The sequence below is a fragment of the Ranitomeya imitator genome, chromosome 7 (assembly GCF_032444005.1).
Source record: "Ranitomeya imitator isolate aRanImi1 chromosome 7, aRanImi1.pri, whole genome shotgun sequence".
Taxonomy (NCBI): Eukaryota; Metazoa; Chordata; class Amphibia; order Anura; family Dendrobatidae; genus Ranitomeya; species Ranitomeya imitator.
In genome coordinates this window covers 6,142,185-6,164,682 of record NC_091288.1, presented here as the reverse complement: position 1 = coordinate 6,164,682, position 22,498 = coordinate 6,142,185, and the positions used below count along the sequence as shown (strand labels likewise).

Here is a 22,498-nt window from a genome sequence, read left to right as displayed (position 1 = left end):
ACATCACTTCTCCACAAATCTTGGTGACATCATACAGGAGTGACATCATCATAAGGCCCCTGATACTAAATGTATCAATATTCACAACTCACCGTCATCCGAAACTTCAGCTTCATCTTTATGTTCTGCAAAAAAGAGAAAAGGAAATGATCCCCATCATACTGACAATGAGCCTCCATGCAGATGAGCGTGGTCTATGTACGTGGACTGTACGGAAATACATTTCCTGTAGTTTATATGGCACTAGTACGATATAATGTGACAACATAACATGGGCGCTCACCTTCCACCTTCTCTTTATAGGCCACCGGCTCTGACTCCTGGCTGGGCTCGCTGGTTCCGTGCACGTTGGTGGCTCGTACCCGGAATTTGTACTCCCGGTCGTGCAGTAAATTCTCCACGTTGTAGGATGTGCTCCTGCACTGCGTCAGGTCCGACCAGGACTTCTCTACAGAGTCCCAGATCTCCACCACGTAGGACTGCACCACGCTGCCGCCATCGTAGGTCGGTCCATACCACGACAAAGTAAGGGCAGAGCCTTTCATTTCAGAAGCACACGGCTGACCTGCGGGGGGGTCGGGCTTATCTGGAAGAAAAGAATCCGAGTCACTCGACCCTTCATCAGCAAAATTATAATTTTATGCTCATGGTTTCATCTGTTACAATGTGAATCGCAGCGTTATAACATTCTCACATGGTGTATAGCAGTGAATGGTATATAGCGGTATATATCCCAGCCTTCTGTATTATCAGCTCTGCACGCTGGAACACAATGTGATAATGTTCCGTATGATAGCATTATGTATGTTTCATCATTGTGTAGTACAGATTTATGTATTATAGTGTCATCTACTGTAATCTCATGTATTATAGGGGATTATATAATAATCTCATGAACTCTAGGGGCATACAGTGGCATCTAAAAGTCTGTGCACCCCTGGTCAAAATTATTGTTATTGTGAACAGTGAAGAAAGTTGAAGATGAAATTTATCTAAAAGCGATAAAGTTACAGACGACACATTTCCTTTGTATTTTAGGCAAAAAAAAAATTATATAGCCATTTTTTACATTTTAAAAATTAAAAAAAGGAAAATGTGCTGATGCAAAAGTTTGGGCACCCTTGGAGATTTGTGTGCTCCGATAACTTTAAGGTTTCAGACCTTAATTAGCCTGTTAGGGTTATGACGTATTCACTATCATTGTTAGGAAAGGCAGGGTGATGCGAATTTCCATCTTTATAAAAACGCAGCCTCCTCTAACCTTGTGCCAAAAACCAGCACCCAAGGGTTCTTCTAAGCAGCTGCCGAGAACTCTGACAATGAACATGGTGGAGCCCACAAAGCAAGAGAAGGCTGTAAGAAGATAGCAAAGCCTTTTCAAGCTGCCCTTTCCTTGGTACAAATGTAGTTAAGAAATGACCGTTTTCGGGAAAAGTGGAGATCAAGATAAGATCTGGAAGACCAAGCAAAATTTCAGTGAGAGCTGCTCATAGGATTGCTAGAGAGGCAAATGAGAAGCCCCGCTTGACTGCAAAAAACCTTCAGAACGATTTTGCAGACTCTGGAGTTGTGGTACATTGTTCTACTGTTCAGAGACATCTGCACAAATATGGCCTCCATGGAAGAGTCATCAGAAGAAAACCTCTCCTGTGTCCTCACCATAATATTCAGCATCAGAAGTATGAAAAGAACATCAACACAAGCCTGATACATTATGGAAACAAGTCCTGTGGACGATGAGGAATAAATAGAACTATGGCCACAATGATCAAAGGTATGTGTGGAGATAAAAGGGCACAGAATTTCAGGAGAAAAACATCTCGCCAACCATTAAGCATGGGGGGAGATCATTCAGGCTTTGGGGTTGTGTTGTAGTCAATGGCACGGGGAACATTTTTTTTATCAGATAGATTTTTATTATCCGCAAAGAATAAACAATCAGAATATTTCTCATGGCAATGTTTCATTAAACATTTACAGATAACTTTTTCCCCCCCGACCCAGAGCCCCCCCACCCTGCCCAACCCGAGACCTCAGCCAGAGCCACCCCACTGCCCATCATCATACATCCATTTGAATAAACATCCGTTATATTTCCATTGAATACTAGGTTCCCTATATTCTCATTTATCATCCTAATTCAAGTCCATCCACGGTTGCCACAGCTTGTGGAAGATGTCCAGCTTATTCCTTTTGGTGTAGATACTTTTCTCCAAAGTAAGTATATGCTCCGCTTGCTTAAGAAAGTCTCTTCTTGTTGGAGGTTCCTCTCTAATCCAAAATTTGGCGATCAATTTCCTAGCAATGAATAACAATCGTGCAATAGCTATTTTAAACATGTTGTCCGTAACAATTTCCTCCACATATCCCAATATGCAAGTCAGTGGAACCCTAGGGACAGAACATCCATACACCAGTTCAATACGATTTAAAACAACTATCCAGAAGGAGGACAGTCTAGGGCACTGCCACATCATATGCAATATCCCCGCCTGGGATTGTGAGCACCGAGGGCAGTCCGAGTTCTGCCTAAGCCCAGCCTTGAACAACCTGTCAGGGGTTCTATAGGCCCTATGGATTACGAATAACTGTGATAGCCTGCCTGGTTCACTCATTGATATCTTGGGCACATATTCTAGGACCGACTCCCATCTATCATTGTCAATTATTCCCAATTCAGCTTCCCATTTCCCTTTGGCTCGGATGGGATATTTTTCCAGGAAAGAAAAAAGTAGAAACCCATATATTTCTGAAATCGCCCCCTTCGTGCAGCTATTCTTAAGGATATAGTCGATCATGAGATCAATCTGTACCACTATGGCTCCCCTTTTATTCTGTGCCTGATAAGCATGAGAGATACGATTATACTGGAACAATTCAGACCGTGGCAACTGAAATTCTTCCTGCAACTCCTCAAATGTTTTAAGTCTGCCCTGACTTATCAGCTGCCCCAGCCATTTAATACCTGCTGCAGACCAAAAGTGAAAACCCTCCCTCTGCCTAAATTCCGGTAGATAAATGTTGTCCCAAATAGGCGAGAATCTGGTGAACCCACTCACTTCCCTAATGAGTTTGACTTTTTCCCATACTCTGTGAATTAATTTGATAGTGCACCCATGTGAACCCATTTTTTTGAATTGTCCTCCCTCCAAACTGTCACTCAAAACGTCTGCCTGTAGTAAGAACCTCAAGCTATTAGGTATTTGCACACTCCCTGCCTCCTCCCCCCATCCTTTGAGATGTTGACACTGTGCTGCTAAGAAGTATAGCCATGGATTAGGAAGTGCAAGACCCCCCTCTGTTTTGGCCCTCTGAAGTATCTCCTGTTTAAACCTAGGACTCTTTCCTCCCCATATTAATTCCCCAAACAAAGACCTAATCTTACGGAATCTGCATTGTGTAATCCAAATGGGAGAGTTATGTAGCACGTACAACAACTGTGGCATTACAATCATCTTTAAGAGGTTCACCCTACCAACCACCGATAAATGTAATTTGTTCCATGCCGCAATCTTGGTACGAATTTTCTGCATTAATGGACTTAAATTCAGTTCCTCAAAGGTAGTTAGAGGAAGAGCAATCTGAATACCCAAATATTTGAATTTTTGAACAATCTTTAATTTTGTGGTTATCGCCCTCTCTCCACTGCCCATACTGTCCCCCTCAATCAACAACATACAAGACTTATCCCAGTTTATTGTGAGACCCGAAAACCGACCAAACTCCTCAATCAAAGCAACCGCATTGCACAGGGACCTTTCAGAATCCTCCAGGAACAACAAAATATCGTCAGCATATAATGCAATTTTGTCTTCCCTCCTACCATAGATGTAACCTCTAACCTCCTGAGCACCTCTTATTTTAGCCGCTAACGGCTCCACGGCCAGAGCGAAGAGCAACGGGGACAGCGGACACCCCTGTCTGGTACCCCTAAACAGCGGGAAACTCTCTGACAAATTATTATTAACTCTAATTTTTGCCATTGGGAACGAGTACAGCAACTTAACCCAGGAGATGAATTTTGGACCAAACCCCAGGCGATCCAGTACCGACCACAAGTAACTCCACTCCACACAATCAAAGGCCTTGTGGGCATCTAAAGACACCACAACTCTTTTTCCGGCATTGTCTGCAGGAATTTGCATATTTAAAAATAGCCTTCTCAAGTTAATTGCCGTGGATTTATTGGGCATAAAGCCAGACTGGTCTGGGTGAATCAATTTATCGATCACTTGGGTCAGCCTGTTCGCCAGGGCCTTCGCCAAAATCTTTATGTCAGCCGTTAGAAGTGAAATTGGTCTATACGACTCCGGCTGTTGAGGATCTTTATCAGCTTTAGGAATAACCACCACGATGGCCTCTCTCATTGATGGGGGCAGCACTCCCCTCTCCAACGACTCAGAGAACACTCGCTCCAATTTGGGCATTAACTCTGCATTAAGAATTTTATAAACCTCTACTTGGATACCGTCCGTCCCCGGAGCCTTGCCCCCCGCCATATTCGCCAAAGCCGCCTTCAATTCTTCCTCCCCAAGCGGTCTATCCATCCACTCCCTTTCCTCTCTACCTAGTCTGGGTAAGTCAACCTCTTTCAGATATCTATTCATTTCCTCAGGACTTTTATCCACCCTAGAGGAATATAATTTACTATAAAATCTCCGAAAAACGTCTAAAATTTCCTCCCCCTGAGTAACCGTTTTACCTTCCTCTGTTCTTATGGAGTATACATGTGAAGAATCCCGCTGCGGAGAAACCACCACCGAGAGCAAATGTCCTACCTTCTCTCCCTCAGAATAAAATGTTTCCTTTTGAAAGGCTCTCAACCTATCTGCCCTACGCATATGGAGTTCATCGACCGCTACCTGAGCCGCCCTCATACGAAGTTGTGCTTCTCTTGAATTCTGAGAGGCCAGTGTCTCTTCCGCCACCCTCAGTTCCTCCATCACTGCATTGTCTTGAATTTTAGACTTAGTTTTATGTCTCGAGATGTCCCGGAATAAAATTCCTCTCAGGTATGCCTTCATGGTGTCCCACACTACAAGATTCCCCGCACTCCCTTCATTTATCCTGAAAAACTCCCCGAGTTCAGTTCCCACCTGTTCCATATCCAAATACTGTAGCCAGGAGGGGTGAAATTTCCATCCCAACCCCGTCAGACCACTCTTCCCAGTCATTTGTACAGAGACCAGTACTGGGCTATGGTCCGATATTACTCTAGGCCTATACTCCACCTCATGTATTAGATTATTCACCCCCCCATTTCCCAAAGCCACATCAATGCGAGATAAAGATCCGTATGTTGCTGAATAACATGAGTAGGCATATGTCCTAGGATTACGCACCCGCCACAAATCTATCCATCCTATTTCTCTTAGATAATTTCCAAAAGGAGTAGAGTTCCCTTCACTTCTCAACTCTGCATGTCTACCCTTGTCCCAGTGATCATTAGATATATTGTTCACATCCCCCACTATAAGGAGGGGCACCCCATCCCACCTACCCGTAATTTCCAGAATCTCCTGTATCTTTTTCTTGGAATATGGTGGTGGAATATAAATTGACACAATACAAATTAACCTGTTAAATATCTTGCATACTAAAAACACAAATTGGCCGTCTTTATCGGTGGTTACCTCAATCTCTTCAAACGGAACACTAACGTGTATCAAAATTGACACACCTCTGGCATAATTTGAGAACGTTGAGTGATACGCCTTTCTCACCCATCTCTTCTGTAGAATAGCAACCTTTTCCTTCACTAGGTGAGTTTCCTGCAGACATATCACTGAAGGCCTCTGTTTCAGTACATATTGGAAAATAGCTGTTCTTTTAGTAGCATTTGCAAGGCCCCTAACATTCCAACTTAGGATTTTAACCTCCCCACCCATTATAGCTTATAGAAACAATGAATGAGTTCAAGCTCCCTAAGGTCTCAACCCCAACTCCCACCCCCTCCCTCCTCCCCACCCCCATCCCCAATTCCCAACTGAAATAACTCTCTATCTCTCCCCTCTCTTTAAGCCCACCCAACTCCTCTCTACTCTTAGAATATCAAAATAAACTCTCCCTCTCAATTTGAGATCTGGGAACGCTGTTTCACAGCCTAACGATAAAAACTCTGCGTTCCTTCAGCTCCCCCGCCGGCACGGGGAACATTTAACGAATAGAGGGAAGAATGGATTCAATTAAATTTCCACAAATTCTTGATGCAAACTTAAAACAATCTGTAAAAAAGCTGAAGGTGAAAAGAGGAAGAGAGGATGGCTGCTACACATGGAGAATGATCCTAAACACACGTCACAATCCACATAAAAGGCGCAAGCTGAAGATTTTACAAAGGTCCTCACAGTCCCCTGATCTGAACATCGTTGAAAACCTGTGGTGATACCTCAAAATAGCAGAGGAAGCAAGACGCCCCAGGAATATCACAGAATGGGATGAATTCTCCAAGGAAGTATGGAGGAAAATCCCTCAAACAAGAACTGAAAGACTCTCGTCTGGCTACAAAAAAGAGTTTACAAGTTATCTCATATGTTATACAGGCATATATCATAATCTCATGTGTTATAGGGGCATACATCATAATCTCATGTGTTATAGGGGCATATATCATAATCTCATGTGTTACAGGGGCATATATCACAGTCTCACGTGTTAGGCTACGTTCACATTTGCGTTGTGCGGTGCTGAGTCGGCGACGCAACGCACAACGCAAACAAGAACGCATGCAAAACGCAATGTTTTGTAACGCATGCGTCATTTTTTGGCATGATTTTGGACGGAAAAAAAATGCAACTTGCTGCGTCCTCTGCGCCCTGACGCTTGCGCCAAAAATGATGCATGCGTCACAAAACGCATATCCATGCGCCCCCATGTTAAATATAGGGGCGCATGACGCATGCGTCGCCGAACCTGCGCCCAACGCAACGCAAATGTGAACGTAGCCTTATATGGGCATGTATCATAGTGTTATAGGGCCATAAATCTTAGTCTCACGTGTTATAGGGGCATATATCATAGTCTCATGTGTTACAGGGGCATATATCATAATCTCATGTGTTATAGGGGCATATATCACAATCTCATGTGTTATAGGGGCATGTATCATCACAGTCTTATGTGTTCTAGGGGCATATATCACAGTCTCATGTGTTATAGGAGCATATATCACAGTCTTATGTGCTATAGGGGCATATATCACAGTCTCATGTGTTATAGGGGCATATATCATAATCTCATGTGTTATAGGGGCATATATCACAATCTCATGTGTTATAGGGGCATGTATCATCACAGTCTTATGTGTTCTAGGGGCATATATCACAGTCTCATGTGTTATAGGAGCATATATCACAGTCTCACGTGTTATAGGGGCGTATATCACAGTCTCACGTGTTATAGGGGCATATCACAGTCTCACGTGTTCTAGGGGCATATATCACAGTCTTATGTGTTATAGGGGCATATATCACAGTCTCATGTGTTATAGGGGCGTATATCACAGTCTCACGTGTTATAGGGGCATATATCACAGTCTTATGTGTTCTAGGGGCATATATCACAGTCTCACGTGTTCTAGGGGCATATATCACAGTCTTATGTGTTATAGGGGTATATATCACAGTCTCACGTGTTATAGGGGTATATATCACAGTCTTATGTGTTATAGGGGCATATATCACAGTCTCATGTGTTATAGGGGCGTATATCACAGTCTCACGTGTTATAGGGGCATATATCACAGTCTCATGTGTTCTAGGAGCATATATCACAGTCTTATGTGTTCTAGGGGCATATATCACAGTCTCACGTGTTATAGGGGTATATATCACAGTCTCACGTGTTATAGGGGTATATATCACAGTCTTATGTGTTATAGGGGCATATATCACAGTCTCACGTGTTATAGGGGCATATCACAGTCTCACGTGTTCTAGGGGCATATATCACAGTCTTATGTGTTATAGGGGCATATATCACAGTCTCATGTGTTATAGGGGCGTATATCACAGTCTCACGTGTTATAGGGGCATATATCACAGTCTTATGTGTTCTAGGGGCATATATCACAGTCTCACGTGTTCTAGGGGCATATATCACAGTCTTATGTGTTATAGGGGTATATATCACAGTCTCACGTGTTATAGGGGTATATATCACAGTCTTATGTGTTATAGGGGCATATATCACAGTCTCATGTGTTATAGGGGCGTATATCACAGTCTCACGTGTTATAGGGGCATATATCACAGTCTCATGTGTTCTAGGAGCATATATCACAGTCTTATGTGTTCTAGGGGCATATATCACAGTCTCACGTGTTATAGGGGTATATATCACAGTCTCACGTGTTATAGGGGTATATATCACAGTCTTATGTGTTCTAGGGGCATATATCACAGTCTCATGTGTTCTAGGAGCATATATCACAGTCTCATGTGTTATAGGGGCGTATATCACAGTCTCACGTGTTATAGGGGCGTATATCACAGTCTCACGTGTTATAGGGGCATATATCACAGTCTCATGTGTTATAGGGGCGTATATCACAGTCTCATGTGTTATAGGGGCGTATATCACAGTCTCACGTGTTATAGGGGCTTATATCACAGTCTCACGTGTTATAGGGGCTTATATCACAGTCTCATGTGTTATAGGGGCATATATCACAGTCTCACGTGTTATAGGGGCTTATATCACAGTCTCACGTGTTATAGGGGCATATATCACAGTCTCACGTGTTATAGGGGCTTATATCACAGTCTCACGTGTTATAGGGGCGTATATCACAGTCTCGTGTTATAGGGGCGTATATCACAGTCTCACGTGTTATAGGGGCGTATATCACAGTCTCATGTGTTATAGGGGCTTATATCACAGTCTCATGTGTTCTAGGGGCATATATCACAGTCTCACGTGTTATAGGGGCTTATATCACAGTCTCACGTGTTCTAGGGGCATATATCACAGTCTCACGTGTTATAGGGGCTTATATCACAGTCTCATGTGTTATAGGGGCGTATATCACAGTCTCACGTGTTATAGGGGCGTATATCACAGTCTCACGTGTTATAGGGGCATATATCACAGTCTCACGTGTTATAGGGGCATATATCACAGTCTCAAGTGTTATAGGGGCTTATATTACAGTGTCATGTGTTATAGGGGCGTATATCACAGTCTCATGTGTTATAGGGGCGTATATCACAGTCTCATGTGTTATAGGGGCTTATATCACAGTCTCATGTGTTCTAGGGGCATATATCACAGTCTCACGTGTTATAGGGGCTTATATCACAGTCTCACGTGTTCTAGGGGCATATATCACAGTCTCACGTGTTATAGGGGCTTATATCACAGTCTCATGTGTTATAGGGGCGTATATCACAGTCTCACGTGTTATAGGGGCGTATATCACAGTCTCACGTGTTATAGGGGCATATATCACAGTCTCACGTGTTATAGGGGCATATATCACAGTCTCAAGTGTTATAGGGGCTTATATTACAGTGTCATGTGTTATAGGGGCGTATATCACAGTCTCATGTGTTATAGGGGCGTATATCACAGTCTCACGTGTTATAGGGGCATATATCACAGTCTCATGTGTTATAGGGGCGTATATCACAGTCTCATGTGTTATAGGAGCATATATACAGTCTCATGTGTTATAGGGGCATATATCATAGTCTCACGTGTTATAGGGGCGTATATCACAGTCTCACGTGTTATAGGGGCGTATATCACAGTCTCACGTGTTATAGGGGCATATATCACAGTCTCACGTGTTCTAGGGGCATATATCACAGTCTCACGTGTTATAGGGGCATATATCACAGTCTCACGTGTTATAGGGGCATATATCACAGTCTCACGTGTTATAGGGGCGTATATCACAGTCTCATGTGTTATAGGGGCGTATATCACAGTCTCACGTGTTATAGGAGCATATATCACAGTCTCACGTGTTATAGGGGCATATATCACAGTCTCATGTGTTATAGGGGCTTATATCACAGTCTTATGTGTTCTAGGAGCATATATCACAGTCTCATGTGTTATAGGGGCATATATCACAGTCTCACGTGTTATAGGGGCATATATCACAGTCTCACGTGTTATAGGGGCTTATATCACAGTCTCACGTGTTATAGGGGCTTATATCACAGTCTCATGTGTTCTAGGGGCATATATCACAGTCTCACGTGTTATAGGGGCATATATCACAGTCTCATGTGTTATTGGGGCTTATATCACAGTCTCATGTGTTATAGGAGCATATATCACAGTCTCATGTGTTACAGGGGCTTATATCACAGTCTCACGTGTTATAGGGGCATATATCACAGTCTCACGTGTTATAGGGGCATATATCACAGTCTCATGTGTTATAGGAGCATATATCACAGTCTCACGTGTTATAGGGGCATATATCACAGTCTCACGTGTTCTAGGGGCATATATCACAGTCTCACGTGTTATAGGGGCTTATATCACAGTCTCATGTGTTATAGGGGCTTATATCACAGTCTCATGTGTTATTGGGGCTTATATCACAGTCTCATGTGTTATAGGAGCATATATCACAGTCTCATGTGTTACAGGGGCTTATATCACAGTCTCACGTGTTATAGGGGCATATATCACAGTCTCACGTGTTATAGGGGCATATATCACAGTCTCATGTGTTATAGGAGCATATATCACAGTCTCACGTGTTCTAGGGGCATATATCACAGTCTCACGTGTTATAGGGGCATATATCACAGTCTCACGTGTTATAGGAGCATATATCACAGTCTCACGTGTTATAGGGGCATATATCACAGTCTCACGTGTTATAGGGGCTTATATCACAGTCTCACGTGTTATAGGGGCTTATATCACAGTCTCACGTGTTATAGGAGCATATATCACAGTCTCATGTGTTATAGGGGTTGTGGTACATTGGCTCACTCGGCTGCTCACAAATGTAGACACAGGAACGGTTCTCATTTAAATTTTCTACTGGTTTATTAAAAAGGTATGGCAGAAACCAGTGCAAAGATCAGCAAAATAAACACGGCCTTTCTGGTATAATGGTAAACAGAAGAAACATATAGCACAGTCTATGTGGCTGTGGGGTTCACCTCTCTTTTCTATAAACGCTTGTCTCCAGGCCCATCGAACACTATATGACTCAGAAGGCTGACTACCTTCTAAACCCCAGCCTGGGGTGGAGATATAGAGAACAACCTCCCACCCACTCTTCAGCTGTTCACAAAAAAATCCAGCCCTTAACATTGCCGATTAACCCCGCTCAGTACATAGTGTGCTGGAGCATTTTCCCAGGTTCATATCACTGAAGCCAACATCATCAGTGATACATATCTCCACTCTAGTACTTTACCAATGACCTTATCACAGGGTATCATCTCATGTATTATAGGGGTATATATCAGTCTCATGTATTATAGTGGTATATAAAGTGTTACAGTGTAGAATCTCACATAATCGAGTTATATAATGTAATGTATTATGATTCCTGGACACCGATCTGCTGTTAGTCACGTAGTTCCCAGGACTGTAGAGTCAGTAACAGGACGGGATCTTTAGGAACTGCAGATAAACATCGGCCCCCTCACTATTACAGGGATTCTCAAAGAGCAGCGGCCGCAGCCTCGTGGGAACTTCTCCATTCAGCAATCACCGTACATAAAAGCTCAGCGATGACAGATAAGCGGCAGCGACAGGCGGTGTAATGACCGGTAGTGACCATTATACAGGGATTATTCCATTCCAGACTTGATGTACCAGCAGAAGAGTGACTGCAGCTCTGGAGGTGACTAGAGGATGAGACTCAATGTAACAGCAGAATAGTGACCGCAGCTCTGGAGGATAAGACATTATGTAACAGCAGAATAGTGACTGCAGCTCTGGAGGTGAGTGGAGCATAAGACACAATGTAACAGTAGAATAGTGACTGCAACTCTAGAGGTGACTGTAGGATATGACACGATGTAACAGCAGAATAGTGAGTGCAGCTCTTGAGCTGAGTGGAGGATAAAACATGGTGTAACAGCAGAAGAGTGTAGCTCTGGAGGTGACATAATGTAACAGCAGAATAGTGACTGCAGCTCTGGGGGTGACTGGAGGATAAGATATAATGTAACAGCAGAATAGGGACTGCAGCTCTGAAGGTCACTGGAGGATAAGATATATTGTAAAAGCGGAATAGTGACTGCAGCTCTGAGGGTGACTGGAGGATAAGACACGATGTAACAGCACAATAGTGAGCGCAGCTCTGGGGGTGACTTGAGGATAAGACATGATGTAACAGCAGAATAGTGAGCGCAGCTCTGGGGGTGACTTGAGGATAAGACATGATGTAACAGCAGAATAGTGAGCGCAGCTCTGGGGGTGACTTGAGGATAAGACATGATGTAACAGCAGAATAGTGAGCGCAGCTCTGGGGGTGACTTGAGGATAAGACATGATGTAACAGCACAATAGTGAGCGCAGCTCTGAGGGTGACTGGAGGATAAGACCTGCTGTTTTGGGGGGTCTTATGGTTATAACATGGGATGGGAAGCTCAATAAGCCAGGTACAGGGGGGCACTGGCGGCTCAGGCTGTCAGGGAATGTGAGCTCAGGCCATAGAGGACGGAGGATGTTGGGGAAGTAATTTCAAATTTTATTTGTAAACAAAAAAATGTGGATAAACCGAAGGGAATGGGGGTCTCCATCTGTAGGGGTCTGTGGGGGACTGGAGGGCTCAAGCTGTGGGCACTGGGGAGCTCAGGCTGTAGGAGACAGAGGATGTTGGGGGGAGTAATTTCAGACTTCATCCAATTAATTGCAAACAATATTTTTGGATAAGCCGTAAAATCATCTCCGTGTTGACTCCATTCGCTGCGGGTTCTTCCTGGGCTTGGCAGCATAATTATGATTGCACTATACAACCCCTTCATCTCAGGAGCCGCTGGGCAATCAGCAGATGAGGAGCCGACAATCAGAAAAAATCCAAATCCAGACAGACCTCAAATAGGTGGATAGAGGGTCCTCACATATGACCGAATGTAATACCCACCCCCGGCGGTTCACTTCCTTCTATAGCGGGCACAGAGGCTGTAGTCACACTTGGGCCCTGGAACCTGAGGTATCGGTGCCGTAAATGGCCCGGGATCAGATAATGCACTGGGTCACGATGCTTTACATGCCACATGATATGGGGGCCCCATTACCGGATACAATACACGTATTACAGCCCCTAGGTTATTAGACGGGGAGGTAATGGATGCATAGGAAGCCCCCCACCTCCGTGCAGCTGCAGCAGATACTTCATGCGTGCCTGGAGCCAGTTTGGATGTGGTCCATGCCGCCGACCCTGGCAGAATCTCAACTTAAAATTCAGCACTGGGAAAGAAAGCGAGCCATAAAAGGTCACAGGCGCAGAGCGCATTAGTGCAAACTGGGTCTGGGACGCCACATACATTCCCAGGGGCCACACAGGGACCCGCGTCTGTCATGTGGGGGAGGGGATGTGACTAATGGGGGATTTCCTGTAATCAAACAATAAACAATATTAATGGATACATTGTTTCTTTTTTTAAAGTAACTTTATAAACACAAAACTTTATGCAAAACATAACAATGACCCCGCGTCCCTCCCTGACACCCCTCTATTACAGTCCTGTTACATGGCACCTAATAAAATCAATGCGTGTCCGGACCCTCCACAACATACCAGAATATAGATGGGGGTCTAGTACCTAATTCTTTACTGAAACCAGGAAGAAAATGTCCCATAAATGTGAGATTACAGGACGACAGTCAAGCCGTAGGTCTGCAGGGCTCCTGGAGAGGGGCCCCATTTCAGGGTGATCTCGACCCTTTAAAAAGACCCTGCACAGCTGCACAGAAATGTGACCGCTATATGGGCCAATAATCTATGCAAATTCAACGGAAAATGTTCTTGGGTCATGAAGATTGGGGGCAACAGAGCGGAAAATTAGGAGAGTAGCTGTTGTCAGACAGCCCCTGATTTCGTCTTTACTACAGATCTCTGACCCCTGAGAAGTACATCATTGTAAATACACACCTGTACTTTGTATCTCCCCCACCTCATTGTAGATTGTAAGCTCTCACGAGCAGGGTCATCTTATTTTGCTTTAATTATTGTATTGTTAACGTTGTTACTTATGACTTTTGTGTTTGAAACTGTAAGGCCGCCGTCACACATGCGAGTTTTACGGACGTAAGAGCGCAGAATCTACGTCCGTAAAACTCGCAAAAAATACGGCACAATTATTCTCTATGCCCCTGCTCCTATTTGCCGTATTTTACTGATCAGTATTATACGGCTTTCTACGGCCGTACAAAATCGCAGCATGCTGCGTTTGTCACCGTACTGCGCAAGAAATACGCCAATGAAAGTCTATGGAAGCGTGAAAAATACGGATTACACACGGACAAGCAGTGTGACTTGCGAGAAATACGCAGCGCTGTTAGAGAGAAAAGCCGGTAATTCAGTGCGGTGTACAGTAAAATCACACTGACAGCTTACAGTCCAATAGATATAATAAATGTGTACACATAGAATAGGTATATATATATATATATGTCAGTGAGACACATATATGTATATATATTAATATTTATTCCAGCGCTATACAGCTTGAAAGCCGGTAATTCAATTACCGGCTTTTTCCTTCTCCTTCATAAAACCCGACATGATTTGAGACATGGTTTACATACAGTAAACCATGTCTTCTCTCCATTTTTTTTGCAGATTCCACACTACTAATGTCAGTAGTGTGTATCTGCAAAATTTGGCCGTTCTAGCTCTTAAAATAAAGGGTTAACTGGCGGAAAAAATTGGCGTGGGCTCCCGCGCAATTTTCTCCGCCAGAGTAGTAAAGCCAGTGACTGAGGGCAGATATTAATAGCCTGGAGAGGGTCCACGGTTATTGGCCCCCCCCTGGCTAAAAATATCTGCCCCCAGCCACCCCAGAACAGGCACATCTGGAAGATGCGCCTATTCTGGCACTTGGCCACTCTCTTCCCATTCCCGTGTAGCGGTGGGATATGGGGTAATGAAGGGTTAATGCCACCTTGCTATTGTAAGGTGACATTAAGCCTAATTAATAATGGAGAGGCGTCAATTATGACACCTATCCATTATTAATCCAATTGTAGTGAAGGGTTAAATAAAACACAAACACATTCTTTAAAATTATTTTAATGAAATAAAAACAATGGTTGTTGTAGTATTTTATTCAACGCCCAATCCAGTCACTGAAGACCCTCGTTCTGTGAGTAAAGAAACATAATAAACCAACAATATACTTACCCTCCGCAGATCTGTAACGTCCAACGATGTAAATCCTTCTGAAGGGGTTAAAACATTTTGCAGCAAGGAGCTGTGCTAATGCAGGCTGCTCCTCGCTGCAAAACCCCAGGGAATGAGGCTAAAAATAGATCAATGATCTATATTTAGCATCATTTGCGGTGAGGCGCCCTCTGCTGGCTGTTCATAGATCGTGGGAAATTACCTAGAAAGCCAGGGAGCCAGGGAGCTTTCTAGGTAATTTCCCACGATCTATGAACAGCCAGCAGAGGGCGCCTCACCGCAAATGATGCTAAATATAGATCATTGATCTATTTTTAGCCTCATTCCCTGGGGTTTTGCAGCGAGGAGCAGCCTGCATTAGCACAGCTCCTTGCTGCAAAATGTTTTAACCCCTTCAGAAGGATTTACATCGTTGGACGTTACAGATCTGCGGAGGGTAAGTATATTGTTGGTTTATTATGTTTCTTTACTCACAGAACGAGGGTCTTCAGTGACTGGATTGGGCGTTGAATAAAATACTACAACAACCATTGTTTTTATTTCATTAAAATAATTTTAAAGAATGTGTTTGTGTTTTATTTAACCCTTCACTACAATTGGATTAATAATGGATAGGTGTCATAATTGACGCCTCTCCATTATTAATTAGGCTTAATGTCACCTTACAATAGCAAGGTGGCATTAACCCTTCATTACCCCATATCCCACCGCTACACGGGAATGGGAAGAGAGTGGCCAAGTGCCAGAATAGGCGCATCTTCCAGATGTGCCTGTTCTGGGGTGGCTGGGGGCAGATATTTTTAGCCAGGGGGGGGCCAATAACCGTGGACCCTCTCCAGGCTATTAATATCTGCCCTCAGTCACTGGCTTTACTACTCTGGCGGAGAAAATTGCGCGGGAGCCCACGCCAATTTTTTCCGCCAGTTAACCCTTTATTTTAAGAGCTAGAACGGCCAAATTTTGCAGATACACACTACTGACATTAGTAGTGTGGAATCTGCAAAAAAAATGGAGAGAAGACATGGTTTACTGTATGTAAACCATGTCTCAAATCATGTCGGGTTTTATAAAGGAGAAAGAAAAAGCCGGTAATTGAATTACCGGCTTTCAAGCTGTATAGCGCTGGAATAAGTATTAATATATATACATATATGTGTCTACTGACATATATATATATATATATATATATATATATATATATATATATTCTTTTCTTTTTGGGACACATGGATCACTTCTATAGCGGTATGTTGGTTTTGCAAGCCTGCGAGAAAACCACGCAGTACGGATGCCATACGGATTACATACGGAGGATGCCATGCGCAAAAAACGCTGACACAGCCTGCCTACGGAGGAGCAACGGACCATTTTTTGGGGGACTTTTCAGCGTATTACGGCCGTAATATACGGACCGTATTGTTTTACGCTGTGTGTGACGCCGGCCTTAAACTGTAAAGCGCTGCGGAATATGTTGGCGCTATATAAATAAAGATTATTATTATTATTATTATTATTAAGTACAATACGTTTCTGCAGGTCAGAAGAGCTTCAAACCGCACATCCAAGCTTTTTCCACCTCCTGTCGCCTTCAGCTCAAAAATATCTCCAGAATCCGTCCTTTTCTCAACCGTCAATCTACTAAAATGCTTGTGCACGCCCTCATCATCTCCCGCCTTGACTACTGCAACCACCTTTTCTGTGGCCTCCCTGCTAACTGTCTTGCACCTCTCCAGTCCATCCTCAACTCTGCTGCCCGCCTAATTCACCTCTCTCCTCGCTACTCCTCCGCTTCTCTCCTCTGCAAATCTCTTCACTGGCTCCCATTCCCTCAGCGTATCCAGTTCAAATGACTAATACTGACCTACAAAGCCATCCACAACCTGTCTCCTCCATATATCTCTGAACTAATCTCCCGATATATTCCCTCACGTGATCTCCGGTCCTCCCAAGACCTCCTTCTCTCCTCCACACTTATTCGCTCCTCACCCAACCGCCTCCAAGAGTTCTCCCGAATATGCACGCTGTAGGCTTTCCTGAAGAGATGGATTTTCAGGTTCCGTATGAAGGATCCGAATGTGGTTGATAGTCGGACGTGTTGGGGCAAAGAATTCCAGAGGATGGGGGATATTCGGGAGAAGTCTTGGTGGTGGTTGGATGAGGAGCGAATAAGTGTGGAGGAGAGAAGGAGGTCTTGGGAGGACCGGAGATCACGTGAGGGAAGATATCGGGAGATTAGTTCAGAGATATATGGAGGAGACAGGTTGTGGATCGCTTTGTAGGTCAGTGTTAGTAATTTGAACTGGATACGCTGAGGGAATGGGAGCCAGTGAAGAGATTTGCAGAGGGGGGAAGCGGAGGAGTAGCGAGGAGAGAGATGAATTAGTCGGGCAGCAGAGTTAATGACGGGCTGAGAGGAGCAAGGGTGTTAGCAGGGAGGCCACAGAAAAGGATGTTGCAGTAGTCACCTAGAGACATCACTGGTGAGTCAGTGTGTTTTGTTATGGACCTGGTGGTTAGGAGCACCGGGAACGACCTGATGGTTAAACTCACACAGGACAAGCTCTGGGAAGTGGGAGCTCTGCTGACCGCAACCCCTAATCCTATCACACAACTAGAAATAGCCGTGGAGCGTACCTAAATCTGCCTAGACGCCTCTTCACAGCCTAATAGCTAACTAGCCCTAGAGATAGAAAATAAAGCCTACCTAGCCTCAGAGAAATTCCCCAAAGGAAAAGGCAGCCCCCCACATATATTGACTGTGAGTTAAGATGAAAGTCACAAACACAGAAATGAAACAGGTTTCAGCAAAGGGAGGCCAGACTTACTAAACAGACTGAGGATAGGAAAGGTATATTTGCGGTCAGCACAAAAAACTACAAAAAGACCACGCAGAGTGTGCAAAAAGACCTCCGCACCGACTCACGGTGCGGAGGTGCCACTCTGCATCCCAGAGCTTCTAGCTAGCAAGGCAAAATCATGATAGCAAGCTGGAGAAAAAAACAATGAACAAATAATTAACTAGCAGGGACTTAGCTTCTGCTGGAGTAGACAGGTCACCAGAAAGATCCAAGAGCGAACTGAACCAGTACAAGAACATTGACAGCTGGCATGGAGTAACGATCTGAGTGGAGTTAAATAGAGCAGCCAGCCAAAGAATAAACTACGTCACCTGTGGAAGGAACCTCAGAAGCAGCAGCTCCACTCACAGCCACCAGAGGGAGTCCATGGACAGAACTCGCCGAAGTACCATTCATGACCACAGGAGGGAGTTCGATAACAGAATTCACAACAGTGTTTCCTGTACACTGACACTATATACTGTATACTATATACAGAGGTCCTGTGTACAATGTCAACAGCTCAGGGATAGGAAACAAAGGGTGGTAATTAATGGAGCACACTCGGACTGGGTCACAGTTAACAGTGGGGGCACCACAGGGGTCAGTGTTGGGCCCTCTTCTTTTTAACATATTTATTAATGACCTTGTAGGGGGCATACAGAGCAGAATTTCAATATTTGCAGATGACACTAAACTCTGCAGAGTAATCAATACAGAGGAGGATAATTTTATATTACAGGAGGATTTATGTAAACTAGAAGCTTGGGCTGATAAATGGCAAATGAGCTTTAATGGGGATAAATGTAAGGTCATACACTTGGGCAGATGTAATAAGATGTATAATTATGTGCTTATTTGTAAAACTCTGGGCAAAACCGTCAATGAAAAAGACCTGGGTGTATGGGTGGATGACAAACTCACATTTAGTGGCTAGTGTCAGGCAGCTGCTACAAAGGCAAATAAAATAATGGGATGCAGTAAAAGAGGCATAGATGCTCATGAGGAGAACATAATTTTACCTCTATACAAGTCACTGGTTCGACCACACTTAGAATACTGTGCACAGTTCTGGTCTCCGGTGTATAAGAAAGACATAGCTGAACTAGAGCGGGTGCAGAGAAGAGCGACCAAGGTTATTAGAGAACTGGGGGGTCTGCAATACCAAGATAGGTTATTACACTTGGGGCTATTTAGTTTGGAAAAACGAAGGCTAAGGGGTGATCTTATGTTAATGTATAAATATATGAGGGGACAGTACAAAGACCTTTCTGATGATCTTTTTAATCATAGACCTGAGACAGGGACAAGGGGGCATCCTCTACGTCTGGAGAAAAGAAGGTTTAAGCATAATAAGAGACGCGGATTCTTTACTGTAAGAGCAGTGAGACTATGGAACTCTCTGCCGTATGATGTTGTAATTAGTGATTCATTACTAAAATTTAACAGGGGACTAGATGCCTTTCTTGTAAAGTATAATGTTACAGGTTATATGCACTAGATTCCTTGATAGGACGTTGATCCAGGGAACTAGTCTGATTGCCGTATGTTGAGTCGGGAAGGAATTTTTTTCCACAATGTGGAGCTTACTCTTTGTCACATGTTTTTTTTTTGCCTTCCTCTGGATCAACATGTTAGGGCAAGTTAGGTTAGGCTATGGGTTGAACAAGATGAACTTAAAGTCTTCCTTCAACCTTAATAACTATGTTACTATGTTACAAGTGATCACTGTATTACCTGTACACTGACACTATATACAGAGCTCCTGTGTATAATGTCACCGGTGATCCCTGTATTACCTGTACACTATACTCTATACAGAGCTCCTGTGTATAATGTCAACAGTGATCACTGTATTACCTGTACACTATTTACAGAACTCCTGTTTATGTCACCAGAGAACACTGCATTACCTGTACACTGACACTGTATACAGAGCTCCTGTGTACAATGTCACCAGTGATCACTGTATTACCTGTACACTGACAATATATACAGAGCTCCTGTGTATAATGTCACCAGTGATCACTGTATTACCTGTACACACACTGCATACTAAGTCCAGTTGTCCTGTGTATAATGGCACTTGTGGTGATAGTATTGTGTTTTTTTTTAGTATTGTAGTATTCAGTCACTATGTGGCCATGGTGTGACGATATTTGTTCCTTGTATGTGCTATTATTCGGTCACTGTGGTAGTAATATGTGGTCTGGACATGCTGTGGCAGTATTTGTTCCTTGTATGTGGTATTATTGGTCACCATGTAGTGGTAAAATGATGTCTGGTCATGGTGCGGTGGTATTTGTCCCTTGTATGTGATATTATTGGTCATTTTAAAAATTGAAAAATAAATAAAAATATACCTAAATTGTATTGCATATTTTAACAAATGTTTAATAGGTTAGAGTAGAGTAGGGCCCGGCAAAAGAGTCTACCATGTCGTGGTGGCGGCTTAAAAAATCTTTTGGCCAAAACAAGAGCTGCCGGCCACATGTGTGCTCTAGTGATGGAAACTGTTAATGTGTGATTGGTGAGAAGTGGAGTTTTTCCAAGAGAGAGCGGTGGGGCTGTGGACAGTTCGAGGGGTCGAGCATGGTTAGAGTCTCAAGGGGCCCAGAAAATTTTGCCATTATGGGGCCCCGAAATTCCTAGTGGCAGCCCTGTGTATTAGGCATGCTGCGACTTCACTCTGAAATCAGACCGCGCCAGAAAGAATCACGTCATATGGACCATCAGTTTGTTGTCTGATTTTTATGTTAACTTGCAACTCTATAGCACAGGAAATTAAATTACTCTGTAAATAGAAGGTAAGTGAAAAAAACGGATTGTATACGGATGACAAATGAGTAAAAATCGTCCCACTGTACTGGATGAGAATAGGACCGATTATTTATATCCTCGTGTGAGCGAACCCTAAACCTTACAGAAGAGCCAAGGACTCAGCAACTAGCTTGTATGTCCCTATAATAATCTCCCATCCGACCTCAGCCCAAAACCTGCAACCTGTATGTAAATGAATCCAGTGTGGTAATGGTTAAAAGAGAACATTTAGTCCAAAAGATTATTGGCCCCAGTTAGTTGGGATCACATCCAAAACAAGTCACAAAGTGTCCGAGGATCTGAAAATATGGAGAGAAATCAGCGGAATTTACACAACAGAAAAATATAAATAAACAGAAAACTTGGAAAAGGATAAAATCACAACAACGAAAAACAAGGCAAAAGAAAAATCAAAGAGCAACTAATTAGATAGGGAATCATAAACGTAATAATCCATAGGAGCAGTATTAAAGTAATTATATCCCTATACATAGGGGCAGTATTATGGTACTTATATTCTTGTACATAGGAGCAGTATTATAGTAGCTATATTCTTGTATATAGGGGGCAGTATTATAGTAGTTATAGTCCTGTACATAGGGGGCAGTATTATAGTAGTTATATTCTTGTACATAGGAGCAGTATTATAGTAGCTATATTCTTGTATATAGGGGGCAGTATTATAGTAGTTATAGTCCTGTACATAGGGGGCAGTATTATAGTAGTTATATTCTTGCACATAGGGGCAGTATTATGGTACTTATATTCTTGTATATAGGGGGCAGTATTATAGTAGTTATATTCCTGTATATAGGGGGCAGTATTATAGTAGTTATATTCCTGTACATAGGGGGCAGTATTATAGTAGTTATATTCTTGTACATAAGAGCACTATTATAGTAGTTATATTCTTGTACATAGGAACAGTATTATAGTAGTTATATTCTTGTACATAGGGGCAGTATTATAGTAGTTATATTCTTGTACATAGGGGCAGTATTATAGTAGTTATATTCTTGTACATAGGAACAGTATTATAGTAGTTATATTCTTGTACATAGGGAGCAGTATTATAGTAGTTATATTCTTGTACATAGGGGCAGTATTATAGTAGTTATATTCTTGTATATAAGGGGCAGTATTATAGTAGTTATATTCCTGCACATAGGAGCAGTATTATAGTAGTTATATTCGTGTATATAGGAGCAGTATTATAGTAATTATATTCTTGTACATAGGAACAGTATTATAGTAGTTATATTCTTGTACATAGGAGCAGTATTATAGTAGTTATATTTTTGTACATAGGGGCAGTATTATAGTAGTTATATTCTTGTACATAGGGGCAGTATTATAGTAGTTATATTCTTGTACATAGGGAGCAGTATTATAGTAGTTATATTCTTGTATATAGGGGCAGTATTATAGTAGTTATATTCTGGTACATAGGGGGCAGTATTATATTAGTTATATTCTTATATATAGGGGCAGTATTATAGTAGTTATATTC

At 42.9% G+C, this 22,498-nt stretch overlaps 1 protein-coding gene across 3 annotated transcripts in view; it reads right to left on the bottom strand.

The window, feature by feature from the left end:
- The window catches only part of MYLK (myosin light chain kinase), a 208,256-nt gene that overhangs the window by 50,874 nt on the left and 134,884 nt on the right, over positions 1-22,498 (bottom strand). For all 3 annotated transcript variants that reach the window (XM_069732600.1, XM_069732601.1, XM_069732602.1), the window contains 2 exons: positions 284-586; positions 93-125 (listed from right to left, as the gene is read on the bottom strand). In XM_069732600.1, the coding sequence (XP_069588701.1) occupies positions 93-125; positions 284-586 (336 nt within the window). The remainder of the gene's footprint in view (positions 1-92; positions 126-283; positions 587-22,498) is intronic.